Raw genomic sequence first — 24661 nt, forward strand, 5'->3', positions numbered from 1 at the left:
CTATGAAATGTTTCGCAAAATAAGCGGTTGTTTCCATCATTTGAAAGTATGATCATATTACCATAATATCCCTTAATATTCCCAGCAGGATTCCATCTATTGGGGTTTAAATATCCCCCACTGCCAAGGTCACATCGATCGACGCATCGGGGGAAAGGGACGCGGGTATATCATGTTTTCTGTGTCCCTGTCTAGCGGAAAATTGTCGATGGAAATCTGGTGGGCAGACTGTTGGTAAACAAAGGAGGGTTGATAGCAGTTATCTCGGGGGTTGATTCAGTTGGCTGTATGCAGTCATGCATTAGGACCATGATAAGGTGTGTTAGTGAAGGGTTAGGCTAAGTAGCTCATTGTGTGCGTCGCAGTATGCAGTCCAGGTGAGTAGCTCGAATGTTTTTGTATTGCGTACTTGCAGTTTTTTTTGTTCTGTGGTTTTGTTGGGGGGTTGTTTTTGCGTCTTTGAAGCTTTGCTTTAATTTTCAAGGGCATGTGTGTACAATGCAAGCAAAAAATACAGATATCTTTCTGAGTAAATTATTTATAATACCACACACTTACATGGAACATTTTTAGCGTATTTTTTTAAAAGTGCCTCAGATCAAAATAAACTACAAAATTCTTCAGTGATAATAATTTACCTTTTATTAAACTCGTATGTTACTGCCTCTGAGCAATATAAAATAGGCCAAAAACCTTCGTCAAAACAGTTTCGCGTCTAAACCACGGTCTTACTAGACAGTTTACTCTGTGACGTAATTAGGCCGTCGCGACATCAAAGCACATAGTCCGTTAAACCAGTACATATCTAATTAGCGAGCATCCACTAACATGAACTCTCTTGTATCAAGTTTCTTGGCTAACCCGCTCCTAATTACGAAAGACGGCTAATTAGCATTTCATGTACCCTGAAATTAAAAAAAAATGCTGTATGAAAAATTAGTAGGTACAATCGGTTAGTTTAACATAGAATGACTTTCTAAACTTGACTGTCATATGTACATCTATGTTATATCTACGAAATATAACAAGCGTTGTCTCAAAGTACCTTTCGAGTCCTCTACGGCTACGGCGTAGCACTTTCTACGGCGTAGATAGCACTACGAGCCTTTCGTTTTTGAAGCGTACATTGCTTTGTTTGTACCATAGACTGTTTTAACCAATAGAAGCGAGGGATCAATGGATGTTGCGGTAAGGGATTAGGTTAGAAAAAGGTTGAATTTTATGGGTTCTAGGACGCCCAGACGCGCCGGCCGGCAAACGTGCTTCTCGACGTGTTTACATTGTATTGTAATGTTACGGCGTATTATTTTAGAGGTGATAGATAATTTATTTTTTGCAGAAAATATTAAAATAGTCTTTAGCTTTTATTTCTTAAAACTACACTAATTGTCCTGTACCCTGTATAAAAATATAGTATATAAATATATTTGTTAGCGTTTTGTTAACATTGTTAACGGATCTAGAATACCAAAATAATTCTAGATTAAATGTGAAAGAAGAATTCTGGATCTAAAGATTAATTCCGTATTATCAGCTCGTTCATAAACTGCTGAAGCACTAAACGTATTACGCAGTAGCTATTATTTCCCTATAAATAACCTCATAGCATGATGCAACACAATAAAACCGCTGCATTTCCCAACCTTTTAATAGCATAGTTGAACTTGCCCCGTAATTCTCTCATTTCCTATCTTAAAGCAAAAGTATCGATAAAATATTCGCTTGATCAGGCCCCGGCTCCACCCAACCTCCCTTCGGGCTTCAGTCGAGTCCGCAGGGCGCGAGCGAACGCACGTCCCCGCCATCTTGAATCGCGTCGCCATTCCGTGCACTTCTAACACTTCCTACTCAAACACCATTTTACTTTTAAACACGGAAGTGTCGTGATCACCCACAGTTTATAACTGGTAAGCTTATTTTTATACTTATTTCCCTATAAATTGTATTTTGTTTATTTTAAGACGCCTACGTCGGGATGGTCTCCCAAGGACGTTTTTGTTCGGCTACTGCATATAGGTATGCACTATATGACGTTCCATTTTCGAATGTTTTACTTCCGATATTTTGTTGACATTTGTATTGTTGTTTTACCGAATGTAAATAAGCGGTAATGATGACGTTTGGAATTTACGTTTGATACCTGACCTAGGTGAAGGAAGCAGGTACATACCTACATAGTAAGTGCATAGGGCAGGGCTTTTAATAGGAATTACGTAGGCGTCTGTGTGTGTGTTGTGTTATACAAACAGAGCTTTTTATTTGTTGGCATTTAAAAAGATTATTTGAAAAAAAAGGTAAATTATATTGATACTTTTTTTCACGCAACATTTTTTAATTATTGACATATAAGCTATATCATACTGCTTTAATTAATATTTTCTCTATTATGAAAATAAATCAAGAGACATTTTCGAAAAATAAAACACCTTTATCACACGAGGTACCGGCTCAACTACGCATTAAGACAACAGACGGCGCGTGGGTCCAACCCTTGAAACCTTAAGTAAAAATATACACAGACCTTTACCCAAACACTAGAAGCGCCTTACATCACAAGAGCGGGTCCTTGCAGAATGTTAGTCAATAAGAAGTGACACGCCCACTCGCGATCAACGAACTCGCGGTAATCGGGTCAACCGTCAAGCAGTTCCGATGCCCCTCTATTATGCAAGCAGACGTATACCTTGGAAGCTAAACAATTGACGGTGCAATATTTTTGCATATGGAAATATGCAAGCAGAAGGGATTTTTGGGGGTATGCTGCAAAATTTGAATTTGAATGGTGTCTTTGCAGGTGTTCAGGCAATGACCATGTGATATTACAAATTCATAAAACGTAATTGGTTGATGAATAGGAATTATTAGTAGCTTAGAATTGGGGGAAACGATGATTGGTTGGAAGAAAATAAAGTTAATAATTGAGTGCAGTTCCTTGAAGTAGGTCCAAATCCAAACAGTTAGCAGCAGCTAACTGTTTGGATCTATGTTGTAACATTGTTAGAGCGGTTGATATGATAGTTGATTAAAAACGCGTTTTGTTCTTCACGAGTCATGGTCATGGGCGACTGTTCATAATGTTTTGGAATCCACTTCCTTACATCCAAGAACGGATGTCTCGTCTCATCGATCAGAATATGGGAATAAGGATATAGTGAGAGAACTTAACAGAGCACTAGTTGTATAGGTAATTCTAGATACAAGATACATTATGGGTACCTACTAGATTCGTATATCTATGTATTGTTGGTGTATTCTAGTCTTCGTTGAAAATACACTCTTTTGCAAAAAAAGCGGGCACCTATGCGAAATTTTAGTTTTAAGGCCTTTACGTGTATTTCAAAGGGTTTTAATGATTGTAGTATGTTTCTAGCTTGAAAAGGGTTAGCCAAGCATGCGTGAGAGTGTATTCTAAATTTGAATTTTGTACAGTTGCTAAGAAATTGGTTAAACCTTGTTTTGGACTAATTTCTGGCAGAAAGTTCTGCGGTGTTTTGAAAAGTTTTTGAAGTGATTTTCAGAAAAATGATAATGCACTTTTAATAAATGATTAATGTGCCTTTTTGTTTGATCAAAAAATTTTTGAAAAACAATGCGTATTTGATAAAATTTTTACCTACTCTAAATGGGCTGTACTGATGATTGATGGCAATGTTAAGAGTTTCGGTATTTTAGTGTAAAGCGTTTTATTGCTTAGATATTGTACTCACGTGTTTAAAAACATCGCTTTTTCATAAATAAACACTATTTAGAGGAGTATCGGTATCTTGGGCTGCGACAAAACCAATTTAAAGTAAGCAGCGCCGATCACAACTCGTCTCCTATCGGACTTTGACACTTAAAAAATACAAAATTTTGTATTTTTTAGTAGAGTTGTGATCGGCACTGCTTACTTCAAATTGGTTTTGTCGCAGCCCAAAGTACTGATACTCCTCTAAATAGTGTTTATTCATGAAAAAGCGATATTTTAAAATACGTGGATACAATATCTAAACAATAGAACGCTTTACACTAAATTACCGAAACTCTTAACATTGCCATCAATCATCAGTATAGCCCACTTAGAGCAGGTGAAAATTTTATGAAATACGCATAGTTTTTCAAAAATGTTTTGATCTCACAAAAAGGTACATTAATCATTAATCAAAACTGCATTATCAGTTTTCTGAAAACCACTTCAAAAACTTTTCAAAACACCGCAGAACTTTCTGCCAGCAATTAGTCCAAAACAAGGTTTAACCAATTTCTTAGCAACTGTACAAAATTCAAATTTAGAATACACTCTCACGCATGCTTGGGTAACCCTTTTGATGCTAGAAACATACTACAATCATTAAAACCCTTTGAAATACACGTAAAGTCCTTAAAACTAGGATTTCGGATAGATGCCCGCTTTTTTTGCAAAAGAGTTTAGTTCAGGATCAAAAATAGATCTTCTGAAGAAAATCATAATACAGTATTGTAGCGTTCAGTCTGATTTTATGTCCGAGTTCATTACCTTTAAATTTTATCGGTCATTATGTTCAACCTATGGGTATTGAGTAATAACTAACACAATGTACCTATTCTTGCGTCATGCTACATAAAATCGACTGGTTTCTTAAAACATTATATTTAAGGAAACATTGTAAGTAAGTACCTATATGACAAAGTTGCTACATGTTATCTTTGTACTAAAGTTTTAACATGGTTCCAGACATTTCCGTTTGTGTTCTCTGTATAGTCCACACTAAAAAACAATAAACATCAACTCATTAACAGTCAAATAATGATGAAATTCTTGCATACTGTCTCACCAAGAAGAATCAGGTTGCTCAGATAGCTAGGTTGAGGAGATCAGTCGCTCTATGTAGAACACTGGCACTCAGCTTCATCTGGTTAGTCTGGGAGTCAACCCCAACATAGTCAGAGAAAGGCTAGGCAGATGATGATGTACGTTGGTGAATACAACCTCAACAAAAATAGCTAAAATCGGATTAGAAGACTAAATTACATGCAGACACGTGTGACCGTATTCTCTTTAACCCGAATACCGTTTCGCTAAACAAAGGTAGGACGATCATAGGACGCTCTAGAGGTTATATAGGCTTTTTTACTATATAAGTTTTATGCTTGCTTGGTCATCGTACGGCATAAAGTAATTTATTGTTATCGTCTTGTATATCAAAATTGAGGTCCTATCAGTTCCTAAATCTTTGAAGAATTATGGGAAGTGTTTTTGCAGGAAGTTTCCCATTTGTTAACATTATTTACGGGTTTTTTAATAGAGTGGTTTAAGTACCATTACTATTTTGAAAGATAATTCGGCTTAGTGAAAGAACGTTTCGCACTTAAATCTCATCATTGCGTCATTTATCTTCTTTTCAAAATGAGGTCTACTTTTTATCAGAGATAAATTAAAGGACTTAAAAAAATCAGATGACATTTTTCACGGAAGCTGTGGTTTGGGAACCGCGTGCGCTCGGAAAATTTATGGCATTGTGAATAGGGGACCTTATTGGGACTTTCTGCGTAAATTGAATCCATGAAATACCACACCGTTTTTAGGGTTCCGTAGCCAAAATGGCAAAAACGGAACCCTTATAGTTTCGTCATGTCCGTCTGTCCGTCTGTCCGTCTGTCCGTCTGTCCGTCTGTCACAGCCGATTTACTCGGAAACTATAAGTACTACAGTGATGAAATTTGATGGGAATATGTGTTGTATGAACCGCTACAAAAATATGACACTAAATAGTAAAAAAAAGAATTGGGGGTGGGGCCCCCGATACATGTAACTGAGGGATGAAATTTTTTTTTTCGATGTACATACCCGTGTGGGGTATCAATGGAAAGGTCTTTTAAAATGATATAAAGTTTTCTAAAAAACATTTTTCTTAAAGTGAACGGTTTTTGAGATATCAGCTCTCAAAGTCGTAAAAAGTATGTCCCCCCCCCTCTATTTTTATAACTACGGGGTATAAAATTCTAAAAAAAATAGAGGTGATGCATGCTAATTAACTCTTTCAACGATTTTTGGTTTGATCAAAGTATCTCTTATAGTTTTTGAGATAGGTTGATTTAACTGTAATTTACGGAACCCTTCGTGCACGAGTCCGACTCGCACTTGGCCGGTTTTTTACTATCAGAATATTTCTTAACAATGAACTCAGTCTAATGAAAGGTTGTTTCGACTAAAAGGCACAGATTCGAAATGAAAGGTTGAAAAAGAGGCTGCTAAAGAAATATGCTTTCATTAATTATCTCGAGGGAAAGGTATCAGGTATTGAGGCCACAGCCTATAGTCTAAAAAGTCTTTTGTATTCCCTAAAGGTACTATAAGAAGTCTCATTTGCTTCGTTAACCCTGAAATTCGAATCTTTATGAACATCAATTCGAAATAGGACGCGGCTCGACAATTTGCTTTCATAAGGAAATAAATTAGAGAACGTCGTAAAAAGATATTTGATATGCTAATATTTTTTATTACGGTACGACCCCATTCATATATTGGCTGTTATATAAATCCCTATTGTTATTTGTCTTGAAGCGTTAAAAGTTAAGTACCTAAGAGTTGAACAGCCAGATACTTAATCACGTACCAATTCACAGCAATTCTGAATTGTTTTTTTATAAAATAATATTGAGAGGTCCTCTTATATTTAAGATATTGTTAATTCTGTTCTGACATCATTAAGAGAAGAAATAAAACAAAAATAATAACTAGTAATTACACTACTGCTTCCTAAGTTAAAAAAAGTAGTAGACTTTGTTTGTGTAGGTACTTTGATTTGTACGTGACAGGACAAGTCCAGTGTAGATTTATCAAAACTCCGAGCAACATTACAAATACAAATACTACGCAAAATTAACCACTTTTTGTCTCCAACCAAATAATAGCACAAAGCGAAAACTTTTTACTTTTCAACTTTGCAAAAGTATTTTCGGAGCTCTATAAGAATTTTTGCGATAACTTCCAAGAGTTGTGAAGGGGTTCAAAAAGTGCGTCGTTGTATTAATAGCCGTTGCTAGCAGTAGGAAGCCTAAAGTCGTGGTGGCCTGGTGGGTAAAGGACCAACCTCTCAAGTATGAGGGCGCGGGTTCGATCCCAGGTCAGGCAAGTACCAATGCAGCTTTTCTAAGTTTGTATGTACTTTCTAAGTATATCTTAGACACCATTGACTGTGTTTCGGATGGCACGTTAAACTGTAGGTCCCGGCTGTCATTGAACATCCTTGGCAGTTGTTACGGGTAGTCAGAAGCCAGTAAGTCTGACACCAGTCTAACCAAGGGGTATCGGGTTGCCCGGGTAACTGGGTTGAGGAGGTCAGATAGGCAGTCGCTTCTTGTAAAGCACTGGTACTCAGCTGAATCCGGTTAGACTGGAAGCCGACCCCAACATGATTGGGAAAAAGGCTCGGAGGATGATGCTAGCAGTAGGAAGCCTGACAAATGGTCTGGCCTTATACTACCGGCTGCTACATGCCTCCTACTTGCACAGAATAGGTACTTATAACCTTCTTTTAATTTCTGTTGCTAGTCGAACAAGGAGTGAATATTAAACTGTGTATCTTAAGTGTAACTAGTCCTTTGTAACGAAAATAGTATAGGTACCAATATTAGCAATCCACTGAAAAACAACAAATAACTATTCTTGCATGGAATTAGGTATGTACCTAAACGTGATAGTAACTTTAGCGTTGGAATTGCCAGTTCATCAGCTTGCCAATTTCTTGTTTAGGCTCATGTGTGCGATCTCTTAAAAATGATTTTTTTCTTTTATCTTCTTTCTGAGGGTCTAGTCTATGTACCAAACATTTAGATAACTAGTTACTTTTGCATTTATAATATTTATAACGTCGTAAAGTTAGTGTTACACGTGTCATCCGATTTAATATGAGGGCTCGTCTTGATTGATTAGTACCTAACGATAGGAGAAGGAAAACTTTTTCATTTTTGTGGAAAAGCTAGTAATCTGAGATATATTGTCTCCTTGGCCTAATTTCTTTAATGTGAAACGTCGTTACGGGCCATTGCCTTTATGAAATACTGTTATCTTCGTGTAAATACTTAGGTACTAGTAGAAAGGACCAGAGCAAAAAGTTTAGCGATGTCTTTATTATGATGAAAGATATAAGAATTGTTATGTTTATTACATTTCTAGGTTGATTAGATATTTAATCTCTTTTTTGACCCGATAAAAGTTACGGTCAATCATTATTTGTGGTTTTATTTGATGAACATTTGTCAATAGGCTGTTTACTTCTATTATGGGAGTTACATTGTTCTGGGCTAGTTTATACCCCCATAATTATGGAAGAAGAACTTATTTTAGTAAATCAGTCATCGAGCACTTTCAGTATTAAAATTGCCTAATTTATGAACGCGCCACAAACCAAACTCAAATATTTTCCAACAATCAGAAATCAACCCTAACCAAACATTCTCCACCGTATATTTACATTCACTCAGCTCATTTTTACCTGTCTTCATGAATAATTCTGCTAGTCCACCGAGTGCAATGACCTTAGGAAATAGGGTCACTCGCTAGAGTAGTACCTCGGAATACGCTACGGGCTTAATTGCTGTGAATTTTAAATTGACCGGCGTTTTTCACTTAACTGGATGGATTGAACTCTCTAGAGATACCCGGTGGGTACGCTGAAACCTGTGAATTACTGGTACAGAGTAGTTAATTTGCTAGTGGTAAAATAATGGCGTAAAGGTTGGTTGTCGGCCAGCGCGGTTAGTCTCTCTAAGGATATTAGGAACAATTGCAGCGCTCTGTCATTGTGAGTTTGAGATTTTGTGAGTTCAAAAACTTCTCTGTGCTTATGTATTTTAAAATCTGTTTTGTACCCCGGAACTGTTTTTCCTCTTTCCTAATACAAAGCCTACAATGTGTTACTAACGAGAGGTCAGTGACCTATTGTAACTATCACCACGAAACCCACGTCACTCTCTATCAATATTTGCAGAAACCACACCATATTGTTATGTAGGATAAGGGTGCGGTTCACGTGTCCACGTGGCTTAAGAAATATCATTTATTTCCTGTTTTCTTAATATAAACGCCGACAGTTCTTCTTATTTACCTGAATACTTGAATGAATAAATACTTAAACAATGTTTAGGTAATATTCAAGGTCCGATAACTATGGTATGTTTATTTTTTATATATTAATTAGGTATATATTCGATTAATCCATGAGCCCTTTTTATGTATACTTAGGTCGATTTAACATGCATGAAACATGGGCAACTTATAATCCCGTAACTATGAACCCCTTTAAATCTCACGTTGCTAATCTAAATTGATATCTAATTACTAACTACGTAAGTCTATATTAGATTAACACTATATTATGTATAGGTTTACGCTGGAAATGATCAGCCGCGTTAATACAGCATGTGACGTCTAATTGGATTCGTAAATGCGATTTGAATTGAATGCTCATAAACCTTAAGCCCTTCGTGTCGAATGATTTATTACATTTGTATGTTATGTAACAGAACGGTGCCTAACTGAATTCAATTACAAATAAAATTGGTCCTTTGATTCGAGACCTAGCTCTTTTGCCATACCTCCTGTAGTATATATTCTCATTATCGACTCCTTAGAGTAAAAACCTCGTAAGTGGAAAAATCTTGTCTTTTCAGGCGGGAGAAAAAGGATATCCTTTGCGAAGTTAACTTCCTAGAAATTCAGTAACAAATTAAGCGAAAATTGCAATTCCGTTTTCACTCTAAAGAGCTACTACTTCGGTGTAAAGATAAATATAAAAGTATTTTTAGCGGAATGATAATTTGCGTATTATTCGTATCTATGAAGAAGGAAGTCCTATTGACTTCCTTCCTTAACTAAACTATTTAATAATCTAACAACACAAAAACATTGTGTTCCGGTGTTCCTATACAAATATCCTCAAGGGACATTGTTTAAAACCCTCGCATTATGTAGGCATTTTGAACAAAACACGCTCTAATGTAATTAGTCATGATGTAACAGTCCACACGACGAAAAAAAGTCGTGGTGGCCTAGTGGGTAAAGGACCAACCTCAAGTATGAGGGCGCGGGGTCGATCCCAGGTCAGGCAAGTACCAATGCAACTTTTCTAAGTTTGTATGTACTTTCTAAGTATATCTTAGACACCATTGACTGTGTTTCGGATGGCACGTTAAACTGTAGGTCCCGGCTGTCAGTGAACATCTTTGGCAGTCGTTACGGGTAGTCAGAAGCCAGAAAGTCTGACACCAGTCTAACCAAGGGGTATCGGGTTGCCCGGGTTACTGGGTTGAGGAGGTCAGATAGGCAGTCGCTTCTTGTAAAGCACTGGTACTCAGCTGAATCCGGTTAGACTGGAAGCCGACCCCAACGTGATTGGGAAAAGGCTCGGAGGATGATGATGATGTCACAGTCCACACGAGCCGTGACAAGTAACATCACTAGGTAGGCAGTAAAACCACGGAGAAAGGAAAGATGAATGGAGATGCCATTATGCATGTAGGTCAGGCGCCTTTTTCTAGGTCAAATATGTACGGTGAGCACGACTAAAACGACCAGTTACGAGTGAACTAATGAGGCGTTTGGGTTCTTTAAGATATCTATCTACGATTTTTGGTATTGCAAAAAATGAGCGAGTTCCAAAGAAGGTGTTTAAAAGCGGTGACAGATACGTTCCTCTTCCCCAGCACACCCGCATTCTGGTGCGCTACTTTCTTAGTAGATTGTCCGTTATGTCATCTCCGCTTGTCATTTTGTTCTCCATGAGTAAAAAACCATAACACATTATATCAGACAACGAAATCGTTTTAGCTAACTTAATGGAACAACCTTTTAGTAAGGCTTCTAAGGTTAATGTTCGGTTATAAAGTATGTACTTCTCAAAAGAGGTTTTATAGATTTTTTCATGGTTCAGTACTACCGGTGGTATGAACAGCAATTATAAAGTTTTATAGATAGTTAACTGTTTTTTTATCCTGTTTGAAACTACTGTAATTAATACTCGAAAGGTCAGTACAGTGAAAGGGCGTGTCGAATGATTGTTTTGATTAACGGTTTTGGTTGAGGTAGCAATAGATTGGAATTAAAAGTAGATGTGTAGTGTATTGCAACTAACTACGGAGTTAGGAAATTATTTTTTTAATATGTATTTTTTTAGATAAATGTAGTACATACGTCTTTTCAGGTAGTTAGAAGGCAGTAAGTCTGACACCAGTCTTACCCAGGTTTGAGGAGTTAGATAGGCAGTCACTTCTTGTAAAACTCACCCATCATCTGCATCCCATTAGACCGGGAGGTGACCCCAACATAGTTTGAAAAAGGCTCGGGAGATGGATGTACGGAACCTATCTCAAAACTAACCTGCGTTGTATTCAGAAATTGCTTTGATACCCACTGATTCCTACCAAAATTATCTCTTATATCTAATATATTATCTCACAGGTATCGTTTTTAATCATAAAAAAATTACACCACATCCAAATACCTAAGTCCTAAATAAAAATTGTCCCTCATAAAAGTGTAATTTCATTAGGTTTTTGGCACGTTTTGTTCCCAACATGTAGGAACCAAGTGCGAGTGTGGCCTGACAAAGTTTTCCTCAAGGCTACGCGTACTATTGGCAGAGTGCCCGCCTAGCATTGTCTTTCGGCAACTCAAATACTGCACAATTATTTACTGACGCTTCATTTGCTTTGGATTGTGAATGCTGTGGTCAAATTGAGCTGAAATTATAGTATGGAACCTTATTCGTGTTTACTTTTTAAGAAGTGGGATATCGACTTTATCGCAAATTCTTGACGTACCGTATAAAATATAGCATATGCTACCTGAGAATAGTGCAGCTTACTAACAGTTTGGTAGTCCCAAACCATTAGGGTACAAAATAATCCTCTTTATAGAATCAGTTTAGATTAGAATAGCTGCAGAATTTGATATTATTCTACAAAAGCTAGTTCACTTGGGCTACCAAGTGACGACTACGTATTTATACGTTATTGCGTAATTCCTGTCAAAAATTTCTTACTTACAGATCGTTAAAATAAAATAACAAATGTGTTATTCAATAATCCGAAATGGCTTACAAATAAAATATAGATTAAAACTATGAATCATTGAATCGTAGCGTACAAAATATGCGAACGCATATTAATATCGTTTTCAATTTTAATCCAAACTCGATTGCACGCGTCACATTTTATATACAGTGTAGCAAAAACATCTGAATTATAAATATGGTTTTAATTTGTTATAGTTACTGTGTATCTGTAGATATTTAAATTTACGAGTTTCAATATTCATATGCCTTATTCAAATTAGCTAGGGTAGTGGATCCATCTGTTGTACTAACAGCATATCATGCGTGTGTGGCATCTACTCTTAAATATGGTGTCATATTTTGGGGTAATGCCACTAGTGCAGATTATATATTCAAAGCCCAAAAAAAATGTGTTCGTGCTATAGCAAATATTTATGTACCAGACTCTTGTAAGCCTCATTTCCAAAATTTAAAAATAATGACATTTCCTTGTTTATATATTTATGAGGTAGCTATTTTTGTTAAAACCAATAATAACATGTTCGCAAAACCTCATAAAACCGCGCTTTTTGATAAAAGTTTTTTTAGCATGTCTACCAGAATATATAATAAGTTACCTGTTAAAATTTTGAAAACTTTAGATTTAAATGATTTTAAGAAAAAATTGCAAGCATTTTTAATTGATAAGGCTTATTATTCAATTTTATTTTTTTATATATTTAATTTTAGTTAATTTTATTGTTATGTTTTATTATTAGTTTAGTAGAGTTATTATAAGTTTAGTAGAGTCATTAAAAGTTTAGTTGGATTTATTATAGTTTTAGTAAGATTTGTTATTGTCAACTCAACATATTATAAAGATAATGTAAATAACCATATAGATTTTACCTAGTATTAGGTACCTACTAAGTATATCTGTACGCTCTACGAGCAGGGCATAGTGAAACATTATAATTACTAACACCTTGTAACCTACCTATGTTCACAGAATAAAGAGCTTTGACTTTGACTTTACATATATCATCCATCTGTATAATCATTTCCTAAAGCTATTTTTTACAATTTTTTATCTCAAAATTTGCAAATGGATTACCTGTACAGGATATATCTAAGCTAAATAATTAAAGTTACGAACAAACATTTAGTAGTCCACATTCCACATGCAGTTGTGCAATTAAATAAATTATTCCAGCAATAATGTTTAGTGCTTGCAGTGCAGGTCAGAGTTTATAGACTCCGTAGAAATAGTGCGGTTTGCTTCATAGTCGGTTGGTAATTGAACACAATTAGTTTAGTGAGCTCTTTTGTAAATTAACCGGTTTTATAGTGATTATCTTTTGTGGTAAACATAAAATTCAATTGTTTTTTTGTTAAGTTTGTGCATGATTATAAAACGTTTCATAGTGAATTACCGGAAAAAACACTCTTTGAATATAGAAGCGTCAAATTACAGTAAATTAAAATTAAAGCTTTTTTTACATGGGAATCTTATTATTCTGTTTGTGTATTTACCAAAAATCTTGGCCGTATTTAACAAAAAATCGATACAGTGATTGGTGTCGCAAAATATCTCCGTTAGAGTAGAAAACAAACGCTGGAAAGTAGGTCAACATGTTTTCGGGTATGGCAACTAAAAACAACAGCCTTAATGGATAGGCATACATCAATATCCATCATTCTCTCTTCAGTGTTATCCATCAATGAATTTACTTTGAACAACTTTAGCCTTTATCCAAACACTCTCTTGGAAAATTGTCTTGAGGTCTGTAATACGCAATCGCTACGCAGTGAGAAAGGTTAACTACGCCGTAGCGTACTACGTCGTAGCTTCCGACCCTTGCTACGAATGTTTTGGTATTTCGAGATGTGGAAAGTATTTTTGTGTCTTGCATTTTCGTGTTCTTTTCAACGGTATCAAATGCATTTTTGTTACATAGTATATTTGATACTTTATTGCAAAGATTTTGTTGATAGATTCTCTGACTAGTAATCTCAATATTTTTGTATACGAGCCTAATAAAAACATCGGATTCCTACCCCTTCACATAATATTTGCTCGTAGCCTGGTCCGTAACCGCTACGCCGTGGTACTACGGGCTACGGCGTAGTTCACCCTCTACGAGCGTGTTATATAACATTGTATAAATGCTACATTTATCTCAGTTCAAATGGTTTTCGCTTCGACAGTACTTTGCGTGACTAGAAGGATAAATGGAAGTGAATTTTATTCTTATTCAAATTCTTAAGGGTTTCTCGTTTTGAATTTGGATATCATAAAAATATATAGACCTAGAAAAAGTCTAGCCTATACTTTAGGAGGCTTTAACTTCTACTCACTTTGGAAAAATGTGTGTGAATACGATGAGTGTTAGATGGACTTAGCCATAACAATATATCGTTTACTTACTATTAAATCTATTTGCACCCATAACACATAACATAAAAGAAGCCCTTAAAATAATGCCAACATCATCAAAGGTGTCATTGACAGAGTTGTGACGTCACGACCCCCGTGGTGACTGATCAAACAGTCGAACTGTTTCAAACATAAATAAACATTATACATTGTTGACAATGAGCACGAGACCTCCCCTCGATTCGAAATTAAACCTTATTTGTGTTGGGGATGATTCAATTTTGATTGTGTTTCAAATTGATTTGTGAGATTATGAAATTGAGAGTTTGAGTTGAGATTATTTGTTTTATGGAAATTGTTTTTGTTGGTGATCAATTTTGTCACTTTTATAATTTGGAATCATTGCATAATAGGAAGTCCTTTCTCTATTTACTTCGATTACAACAAAATTGCAACGCACATGAAACTCTTTCGAAATTCAAATCTAGTCTGTCTCGTAATAAGATAACATATTTGTTGTTTATGGTAAAGTTTGGTTGTTCAAGCTTCTCATTGCCAATCACCGACGGCAAACAAATTCAAAAAGCGAATTGCCAGTTATATAACTTGTGATAATCCCCTCTCGCTGTTAGTGCAGAGGGAGATCCTAGCTATGGTATTTTGTGTTCCACGACCACGGCAACTCTTTATCAAGGATCTAAAATAGCTATGCTAAGGAGTAGTAGCATTTTAAATCACACTCCAAAACCACTCAAAACCTGCCCTACATAGGAATTCACTTCCACAATATCCCGTCAGCCGAATCGTGGGCGTTCCGTTTAAATTTGAGCAATGTGTATTTACGTGGGCGCCTACCAGTGCTATATACTATACTACTTTATAGGATTCAACGGCTGAACGAAGCTGAATAATCAATAGGAGTGCTCCTAGAATCTCTACTGAAATAGCTACGGCTAACTAGAATCGTAATTATTAATTTTCAGAGGAGTGGTGTAGTGTTTTCGTGATGGGAGTATCGATTCTGGTTTTTTGTTGTTGTTGTATTCAAGTTTAAGGTATGAATTCACCAATGCGAATTGGAGATGTTTTTAAACAAATGAACTCCTCCGCACAGTGAACCGAGTTTAAATACCGAGATTTTATTGGTTATTTAAAAACTTCTCGAGTCCGCTTCGCTTTAAGGGAGCCTGGATCTAAGATTCTAGTCTTGTTGAATTGTTTGATATAGATTATATACCTATGTTTAGTTTATGTAGCCTTATGATTGTCATGCTTTCAAATGTATTTAATGTAACAAAAAATTACGAATATTAAGATCTAAAAGTACTTTTAGCTAGACAATTCCCTAAAGGTATGTCAATTTACCGAAATGCCACAAAGTAAATAAACAGAACAAAGGCATGTAACATGGCATATTAATTTTACATGAGTATATTATTATTTTATGATCCCCCAGAGAGATACAGTTTAATTAGTTAAGTGACCGCCTGACCTTGTTCCATACACATTACTCTGTATTATACAACAATATTATACAAATACATATACAAATAGGTTGTAATTTCAGCTGGTAAACTAATGAAAGTTTGCTGTCTACCGTAAACAATGTATTCCCGTCGCCTCGGATGTAAACAAAATTTAAAAGTCAATTTCTCGCTGTCAGAGAGTGTGATCATGAAATCAATACATGTTTGTTTACATTGCCATGCTGGTAAAAATGATCGGAAAATTCTTAAAAATTTTAAACTGCTGGATTTGATTGAAGTTATTTTTTCTAAATTAATCCATATAATCTTTTCCTTCTCGACTCAGTCCATCGTAAGGTTGTCTGGAAAAGCGATAAGACCGCCGATTATCTCATTTGCTTTAATTAGTTTTAAAAAATTGTGTACCTTATAAAGTCTGCCTATCTTATGAAAAAAACGCTTGCTCATGCTGAGTAGTTCGTATTTCATAACAGTAGGCAATATTTGTAATTGCGATGACATTTACGTTTATTTCGTAATCACCCTGAATTGTGAAACCATTTACAAAATAGTACCAAACAGTTCCAACAAATAAGTATTTTCGGTTGTGTGAGTAATTGTGTCCAGCAATCGCCCAGTGACCATAGTGACAAACTATTAGTTAATTGATCCCAAAACCTGTCACACTGAAACTTATGTCATTAGTACACATTCATGATATCAAGGCCAAACACTAAGTAATTACAATAGAATTCAAAGCTTATGGTTTCACAACCGTTGTTATGTGCCATGCCAACACACATTAATATCGAATTAAGTAAGGTAATGAAATAGGCTCAGCCTTTTAGGCTCCATGTAGTAAAGTGCCAACAAGCATTAATATGTATGAGAATTTACGTACGCAGCCCCTTTGAGCTTGTTTAGAAATTCAACGCAGTACGGGTGTTGAATTTAAAACTCGTAATCAGATTCTTACCACCATTTCAGTATTATAGTAGGTATTACTGGTTTCCATTCCATGGCATGTTTCCAACTCATTAAAATTTTGTTCTTTCTCATTTCAGATCCAAACTGCCGTAACCGCACTTGCCAACTCATTCCAACTCCAAATATTGTGAAGTGTTCGAACATGGACTTCAAAATGATAGAAGACAATTGACGACGCAGTGTCGCCGCTAAAGCGAAACTTTCCCAATCTCGATAATATTCGGAAAGTTCTGATAATGAATACGTCGCATTAACAGCGATTTAGGGCTAAACAGCTCTCCCACACACATTCGGACCATCAATGCTAAATTACAGACTGGTTTCAACGCATTTTTTGAAGCAGCCGTAAATCGTTAAAAGACAATCTCTATATTGACTGTTTGTGCCGTGCCAATATGTGCCGTGATCGGGACATGTCGGTGCAGAGAAGTGACATCATCAAATAAGGTTTCTCTACGGACGTGACAGACAATCGTGTCTATAGTCTAGTGTCAAGCCTCCCGTCAAAACGGCGCGCGTATCCGCACTGCCGTTTCGTTTTGTTTCTTTCAATTTGTTTTACATCAAAGGATAAGCAATAGCCCGGTTGTTTAGTGTTTGGTTGTGGATCATTGGTTGGGGTTTTGCCTAAGAGCGGGCCCCAGTGCGACCCTGGCCAGCCGTACCAGAGAAAACATATCCAGAATCTTGGATTCCATAGTTGGTGCTGCAAGATACTGCATTGTGAGTATATACTGTTCGTACATAATTCGAATCTTAAATTCTTAATTTGAAATTGTAACAAGGGAAATCTGATAGGATCGCATCTATGAAGGTTTTTGTTTGAGCTATAGACAATGAAGCTTTTTTTTAGATGCGTTAAGTTGCGTTAGTGCAAAACATGATTTAATTTCAGAATCGACCCATTAACGGCTGAAAACTTTTGGAAATTGGGTGGTTTATTTTCCGAGTTAGCGAAAATGGTACAATTGGAAATTTTACAGGTATTTCTGAAAATTAGATACTGGGGCTTCACATATCATTTAGTGACTTTTTATTAACAATATAGTTCCTCGTTTTATAAATATAAAATTAGCTTATACCTATACATATACGCTTTGCAATATATACGTAAATACATGGGTATACTGGGAACTTGTGTGTATATTATATGCCATTGTTAACGGTTAGATGACTAACAACTAAGTAGTAGTTGCCTACAAGTATTGAGTTGCTTGCCCAACTAACCTGTGTAAATTGTGTAGGTAACAGCCGTGTAGTAGATACCAACGCTTCCTACAACCCGTGACCCTCGATAGACTTAGCGATATAGCTTTAAGCAAAGATATCCTTACTAATATGTACCTACGTATATATCTATACAAATTGTATCATACATGATCAACACTAATCATTCTCCTCACTATTCGACGAATCGCAAACATCAGCTTACCCACCCACTCTAAATTCAATCTTATTTCTTTACACTGATGATTTACATTTGTTTGCACATGACACTGACATTGACTCATCCATACGTTAGGGGTACGGACAGGAAAGTGAGCGCTCGAGCGAGCATCGGGTAGTAATATCTGGGCTCGGGTGGCGTGCGCAGTGCTCGGAACGCGAGCGCGAGCGGACTGAAGACATGGCGGCGCCCGAGTGCGAGCGCGAGGCTCGCAAGCGCCGCGAGCGCCGCGACTCGGGCTGCGCGCACGAGCGCAAGGAGCGCCGCCCGCACAGCGAGGAGCGTCCGCCCCCGCCGCCGCCGCCGCCGCCGCTGCACGACCATAACCGAATTGAAGTAAGGATATACACATTGCTACAAAATATACTTCTTTCACATCATGCTCATGGCCAGTCTCAGTATCAACGTTTTCTTATTACACACAATTTTTATTAAGCAAGAATTTTCAAATCATGGCACGGGCAACTTTAGATTTATAGGTCACGATCATAACCAATAACACTCATCATACAAATTATTTGTAGTCGGAACGTCGTGCAGAAAGGTTGTCTCGCGCTCGCCGGCCGCAGTTCGGCGGCAAGCGTCGGCGTCCCCCCACCCGGGTACCCAAACACCCGAAGGAGAACGAGTGTTACACTACATCCGAGGAGATCAGATGCAGCACACCGCCACACTTCGACTATGTCGTTGTGCAGAAACCCCAACGTAAGTGTTATAAGACAAGGAGATGATTGCTGTACTTTTTTATTTAGGCGTTATGCTCTTACAATCTTTGCCAGTTTACACCAAGGTTACGAGAAGAACAAACAGATACTTTTGGAAGCGAGCTGCCGTCTGCAACTGCCCACCGTTCCTGCAACGACTGTCAATCATCATTAATATCTGATAGCGACTGCACGTGCTGCAGCCGCTTCGATCCAAATCGATTTCATGCAAATACATTCAAAACGCACCTTGAGGTCGACATTCAAACCAGGTACCCTAAAGATAATGGGTACTTCCACACCCCAACTACTTACATGCCAACAGCCAAAGAACTACAAGCAGAGGATACAGATAGCGGATTGTTGCAGTATGCGAGGAACCGGAGACTCTGGACGCGGGCGCACTGCACCGGGTGGTGGGGCGCACGGAGAGCGCGGGCGAGGAGGCCGCCGCCAGCCAGGCCGAGCGTGCACGCAGCGACGAGCGCAGCGCCGCGCCGCCCAACGTCACGCGCCGGGACCAGCCCGTGCCTGACCGACGGCTGGAGAAGATCAACAAGAAGGTAAGGAGATAGTAGTATTTCTGGCTTCTGACTCGTCGTAACGACTAAAAAATTACACTCTTTAATTTAACAAAGTTAATGAAATCGCACAATCTTCGAAAGCAGGCCTTCTTTATTGCTAAATTCGATTTTCAGATCTCCGTACTCAAGAAGAACATCGCCAAGTACGAGACTGAATTTGAAACTAAGAACGGCCACGCGTTGACACCGAGTGACAGAATAACAGATGTGGCACTGACACGAATGAACGAAACGTTGCGCAGACTGCAGACAGAGAAACGGCTTATCAAGACTGACCCAGTGGAGTATGCTCTCAAGCTACAAGCCGCTAAACAGCAGAAGGAGAGAGATGACAAGCTCGAAGAAGCGCTGAAGAGCGATAAACCTATGACTGATATCGTTAAGGATATTGAAGAGGTGAGTTTTTTGCATTATCTTTATCCTCATAGTGGTTTTTGTCGCATTCTTAGGTATTTTAGAGTATACTTCTAGAATACTTTTTTTTATTTTTTTTTTGGTATTAGGCTGCCCGCCGAAGTTAGACTATTTGTAACAATAATCGGTCCGATTTTTTGTTGGACGTACGTTCTGACTAGAATTTTCTAACGTGTGCGTTGCACTATTGTTGTCAATGTGTTCTATTTAATTTACCTCTTACAAAAAATCGGTCACTGATTTTTGTGAATGCGCGGTCAGCCTTATCATTTGTCAAACAATGTAGCTGCAGCTTCCAAAATTTTCAAACCCCAAACTCACCCCACACTCACTCCCCAAACACGTCACGTTTTGCCTAATTCAGGCAGGTAAACTTTCTCGGTTCTATCGTGGTGTTTTCTCCAGTGGTTAGAGGGGTGTCGTCAGGCGACGGGGCGGGCATCAGTAGGAGAAGCCCACTGGACGGCGGCTCAGCTGGCTGCTGAGAAGCTGTGTGTCCAGCGAGTGCTGCTGCGACTGGAAGCAGCTAGAGGCCGCCCGCCGGCACATTCGGCTGAGAGGGGTGCAGCCAGGCATCTGTATGAACGGTATAGAGCTGTGAAGAGGGTGCTGGCATCTTCGAGGCCTGATGCTGTAAGTTTTATATTTTTGGTAAACAGAATAGATTTGCTCATAGTATTGGGATACATTGGAAATATAAATAAAAATGAATTGTTGTTCGTTAGTCTGATTTTAACTCGAGAACGGCTGGGCCGATGAGCTGATTTTGGTTTTAAAATGTTTGTAGAGGTCCAGGGAAGGTTTGAACGACACGAAGTTCGCGGGATAGGCTAGTTGGAAATAAAAATACAGAAAAAATAAAACAAGCAAATTGAAAGTCGGTTAAAATATTTTTTAAGCTTTTTGCAACTTAATCAGGCACATTTTGTAGTCTTGTCTCAATGTGTTGTTATCATACCTACAAATAAGTTTTAAGCCAAGTAAATAGTTGGTTTTTGTTTAATTCTCAGTTCAAAATAAGTATAATTGGTTTATTTATCAGATCATAGGCTGCACAAACGGAGAGCTAGCGACGATTCACGAACACGAGGCGATGTTATTCAACTCAAGCGTGGACAGCTCAAGCGATTCACAGGAGAAACCTTCAGATTCGTCTCAGGTAAAAAACAATGACTTAGCAAATGTTCTACCTTCTCTTTTAACCTTAAAATAATAAATCAAATAAAGTTGACCTTAAAAATCCTTTTTGGACATATTAGTCTTTAGTACTTTATCGTCCATATAACCAGTGTATTCAAATTTATTCAGACCTATTTAGAGATTGGTCCACATCACAATTTTCATCTTTTCATGATCGTTTATTTCGTATGCCTTCAAAAACCACACAGTCACAAATTGTGTACCTATGCCTCTTGCTTTATTTACTTACCTACTTCTTCTAGGAACGATACAACTTATTCCCCCTTTCCATCACATTCCAGGAGACAGCAGAGACTCCCCTCCAGTCCCCCCCAACGCGGGAAGGCGGCGGGGAGGAGGTGCAGTCCTCCACTTCTTCGGCGCAGTCCGCCAGTGATGAGGCCGCGCCTTCGAATGAGGGACTCCACTGTTTAGGGGTCGAGGAGTTGAATAAGGCTCTTACGGAAGCTAAGATGCAGAAATCTGTGAGTTTGCCTTTTTTTCTATGCTATAAAATACGTAATTATTATTATTAGTTTTGCAATACATAGCATACGTAGGTTTTTAGCTGGAAACTCTGTGGAAGTAACCCTTATGCAATTGTATTTCACGTGGATCAGCTTTTCCGGCATGCCCGATGTGTATTGAAAATAATATTCTGTATGTTCGCAGATTTTACGCCGCACCATAAAAGAGTACGAAGTGAGCTTCGAGCTGCAGAATAGCAGGAAAGTTCAAAGAGACGACAAGAAAGGCCACGAGGACGAATACTTCAGGTACAAGGCTGTCAAGGCGAGAATCAAATTAATCAACGCCCTCATAAACAAACAAAAAACACTAACCAATAATCAAAATCCAAATTAAACCAAATAAAAAAGGCTAAAAAAGCCTTAATATTTTTCATCTTGCTTCTCGTAAAATCACTACAAAATGGCGATCCTTTCATAAATACTGCTCGTTCACGTCCGACCTTTTGTAGGACGGATAAATCGGACCGATTTCTTGTAGGACGTTCTTACTAGGACGTGTAAGTTGCACTATTGCTATCAGTGTGGTCTATTTTTCTCCTACGAAAAATCGGTCTCCGATATTTTATCGGACGTGGGCGGGCAGCCAAATGTTTCGTTTCAAGGGTCGTCGCTTAGACTGTTCGTTCATGTTTTATAAATATGATGATTATTGAATAAGTACCCATAATATACTCCTATATTGATGCATGGAAATTAATTTCTCATTAAAATCGATGTACAGACTAGTCAACAGTAGATAAATTAATATTATTTATTTATTTTCCAATATTGAGTTACTGATAATTTTATTTTAGGCGAGTACAACAATTTTTGTACATCAAAAAATACGTCATAAAAAATCTAGTGCTTCCTAAATTTTTATTAAAATTGATGTAAATTGACGACTTGGTATATATCCGAAATTGCCCCATTGTCTCTATAACGTTCAATGGGTTATATAAAAACTTTTCTATTGCACATTTTAAATATTTTTATTTAAATATTTTTGAAATTGTATAGTGCCAAATATTGTCGATCTATACAATTTGTTACTGTACATAATAATGACTTGGTAATCAAAATAAGTTAAGCCTCGTTCGAATTATTGACAACTAAAAAAAAAAGAAATTGATGTTCACAATAGTTTAACGCAAACCATTTATTCTGATGATGTCAGTGAGAAATAATCCACTGATTGCAAATACCCCAATAACTGTTGTAAATATATAAAATCTCTGTAGTTCTGATACATGGATAAACTATGTGTATTCATTAAAGAAGTAAGATAATATAAAATATCGTCTAATCTAAATCATTGTCTGTTCACTGCCCTACACTTGACTAACTGAAACAAAGTAGAAAAACACTGATTTTCGATACATTTGACCACAATTACAACGGGCGCATAAGCAAAGTACAAGCAGTATTTTATCTACAATAGGTATATACAAATTCATATATCTAATACTTAACATGTTACCTAAATGTTGTACTGTATAGATGATATACTTTATGATATTGATATTAACTGTGGTACATATAGTTGCAAAAGCGGTTCACATAATACTCGTAGCTGATCGAATTGTTCTTGTTTTTTGGATGTTTGTATTAAGTACATACATAAGTACTTTTGCAACTGATTGTACTTTGAATAGGGATGGGAAAATTTATCGCACTTTTGCGAAGAAAATGGATTTGACTGGTTTGTTTGATGGCTTTCAAATGTATCTGATATTACGGTTTTCGCGAAAATACTTGTGAAACGAATGGAAACTGAATGAGAAACTATGGCTTTGTACATAATGTAATACAAAACTATGAAAAATCTATAAGGGGTACTCTAAGAATTTTCGATCATTTACCCCTATATATTAAATCTTATTACTGTTAAAGCTACTTATATAAATAGTTATATAACTACTATATGTGTATAACTACGAGACCTGAGAAAGTAGATTAAAATCTCGATGTGGAAGAAGCTTCAGGCTTTAGAATTTTGGATTGACGCTTACGATGAAATTGGAGAAACAAAAAATAATCGAGTTTATGTATAACTTTACCGCCTAAGACTTTATTGATGTCGACTTATTTATCATTTTATATATTTAATTTTATAATTTCCCCTTTATATGTTTTGTGATTGTGTAATATACTCGATCTCATATTATGTGTTAGAAATATTCAGGCTCTTAGACGGGCTGGAACTTTCGTTCTCTTAAAGAGAATTATAGCAGTTAAATGTATTTAGTGATAAAGTACTTACCTGTGATTTTATTATAACAAAAATAATCTTGTGTGACAAGAACTTGGATGTTTTACTAATCGTTGTGGTAGATGTTAGTTGACGATTTTCCGTTGAACAAAATTAATTTTGAATTATGTGTTGTTTTAAACAATATTATTGAAATGGATGAGACTTGATAAATGGTTTATGCTAAACCTAAAGTAATGTCTATATAACGTTATATTAATACGAGATAATTATGATGTTTAGATACACAGGACGTTGGTTTAAAGCATGTCGCTTTGTGTGAGACTCATGGGCATTTGTTTCTATTAGAACATTTTGAAGAAAACAAATGAATATCTGGGTTCCAATGTTGTCATGCTTTATCAACGTCCTGCTTTCGCTTGTCAAGAAGGCAAGCAATTTTAATACCTAATTATTGCTTTGCAATATATTATATAAGACGTTCCGCGTATACAATTATATGACAAATCAAAATGGATATCATATCAATGTTTAAATTGACAGTAAGCGATGTATTTGTACCGATCCTGTAACTTTAGTGTCTATAAGTTACGCTCCCGACTTCTCCCGCCTACATATGATAGCCAAGCACGAAACGCCGTTTCAGCTAATTTAAAATTAATGCATTGTTTGTGCAGTTTGGATCGTAAACAATCTGGAATGCATAATATTGTAATCATACTCAGTCAGTAGAGTTCCACAAATTGCCACTAATATTCATATAATGTTTAAAATAAAAAATAGAACAAA

The 24661-nt window shown here is 36.9% G+C and overlaps 1 protein-coding gene across 6 annotated transcripts; it reads left to right on the plus strand.

Annotated features, from left to right (window-relative positions):
* The first annotated feature begins 207 nt into the window (after window positions 1–207).
* Window positions 208–24661, plus strand: LOC110375020 (protein FAM13A). 6 transcript variants are annotated; one of them, XM_064034213.1, is made up of 11 exons: window positions 208–377; window positions 1731–1907; window positions 16901–17806; window positions 18346–18606; window positions 18795–18975; window positions 19344–19537; window positions 19673–19954; window positions 20378–20605; window positions 21015–21131; window positions 21454–21636; window positions 21824–24661. In XM_064034213.1, exons 3-11 carry the CDS (start codon window positions 17783–17785, stop codon window positions 22013–22015), a joined length of 1662 nt encoding a protein of 553 aa, XP_063890283.1. In that variant the 5' UTR covers window positions 208–377; window positions 1731–1907; window positions 16901–17782; the 3' UTR covers window positions 22016–24661. The 6 variants fall into 6 exon arrangements, with proteins under 6 accessions (XP_063890283.1, XP_049702753.2, XP_021188655.3 ...); XM_021332980.3 differs by lacking the exon at window positions 208–377 and having other exon boundaries at window positions 1567–1907; window positions 16901–17546; window positions 17719–17806; XM_021332983.3 differs by lacking the exon at window positions 208–377 and having other exon boundaries at window positions 1567–1907; window positions 16901–17546; window positions 17719–17806; window positions 18418–18606.

Source organism: Helicoverpa armigera, chromosome 4 (genome assembly GCF_030705265.1).
Source record: "Helicoverpa armigera isolate CAAS_96S chromosome 4, ASM3070526v1, whole genome shotgun sequence".
NCBI lineage: Eukaryota > Metazoa > Arthropoda > Insecta > Lepidoptera > Noctuidae > Helicoverpa > Helicoverpa armigera.

Excerpts from the sequence above, each read along its gene's own strand:
- LOC110375020 (XM_064034213.1), top strand. The coding sequence starts at position 17,783 with ATGGTACAATTGGAAATTTTACAG. Across the intron at positions 18,976-19,343 it reads CGTTGTGCAGAAACCCCAAC|TATGCGAGGAACCGGAGACT; the intron begins GTAAGTGTTATA and ends GGATTGTTGCAG. Across the intron at positions 20,606-21,014 it reads CATCTTCGAGGCCTGATGCT|ATCATAGGCTGCACAAACGG; the intron begins GTAAGTTTTATA and ends TTTATTTATCAG.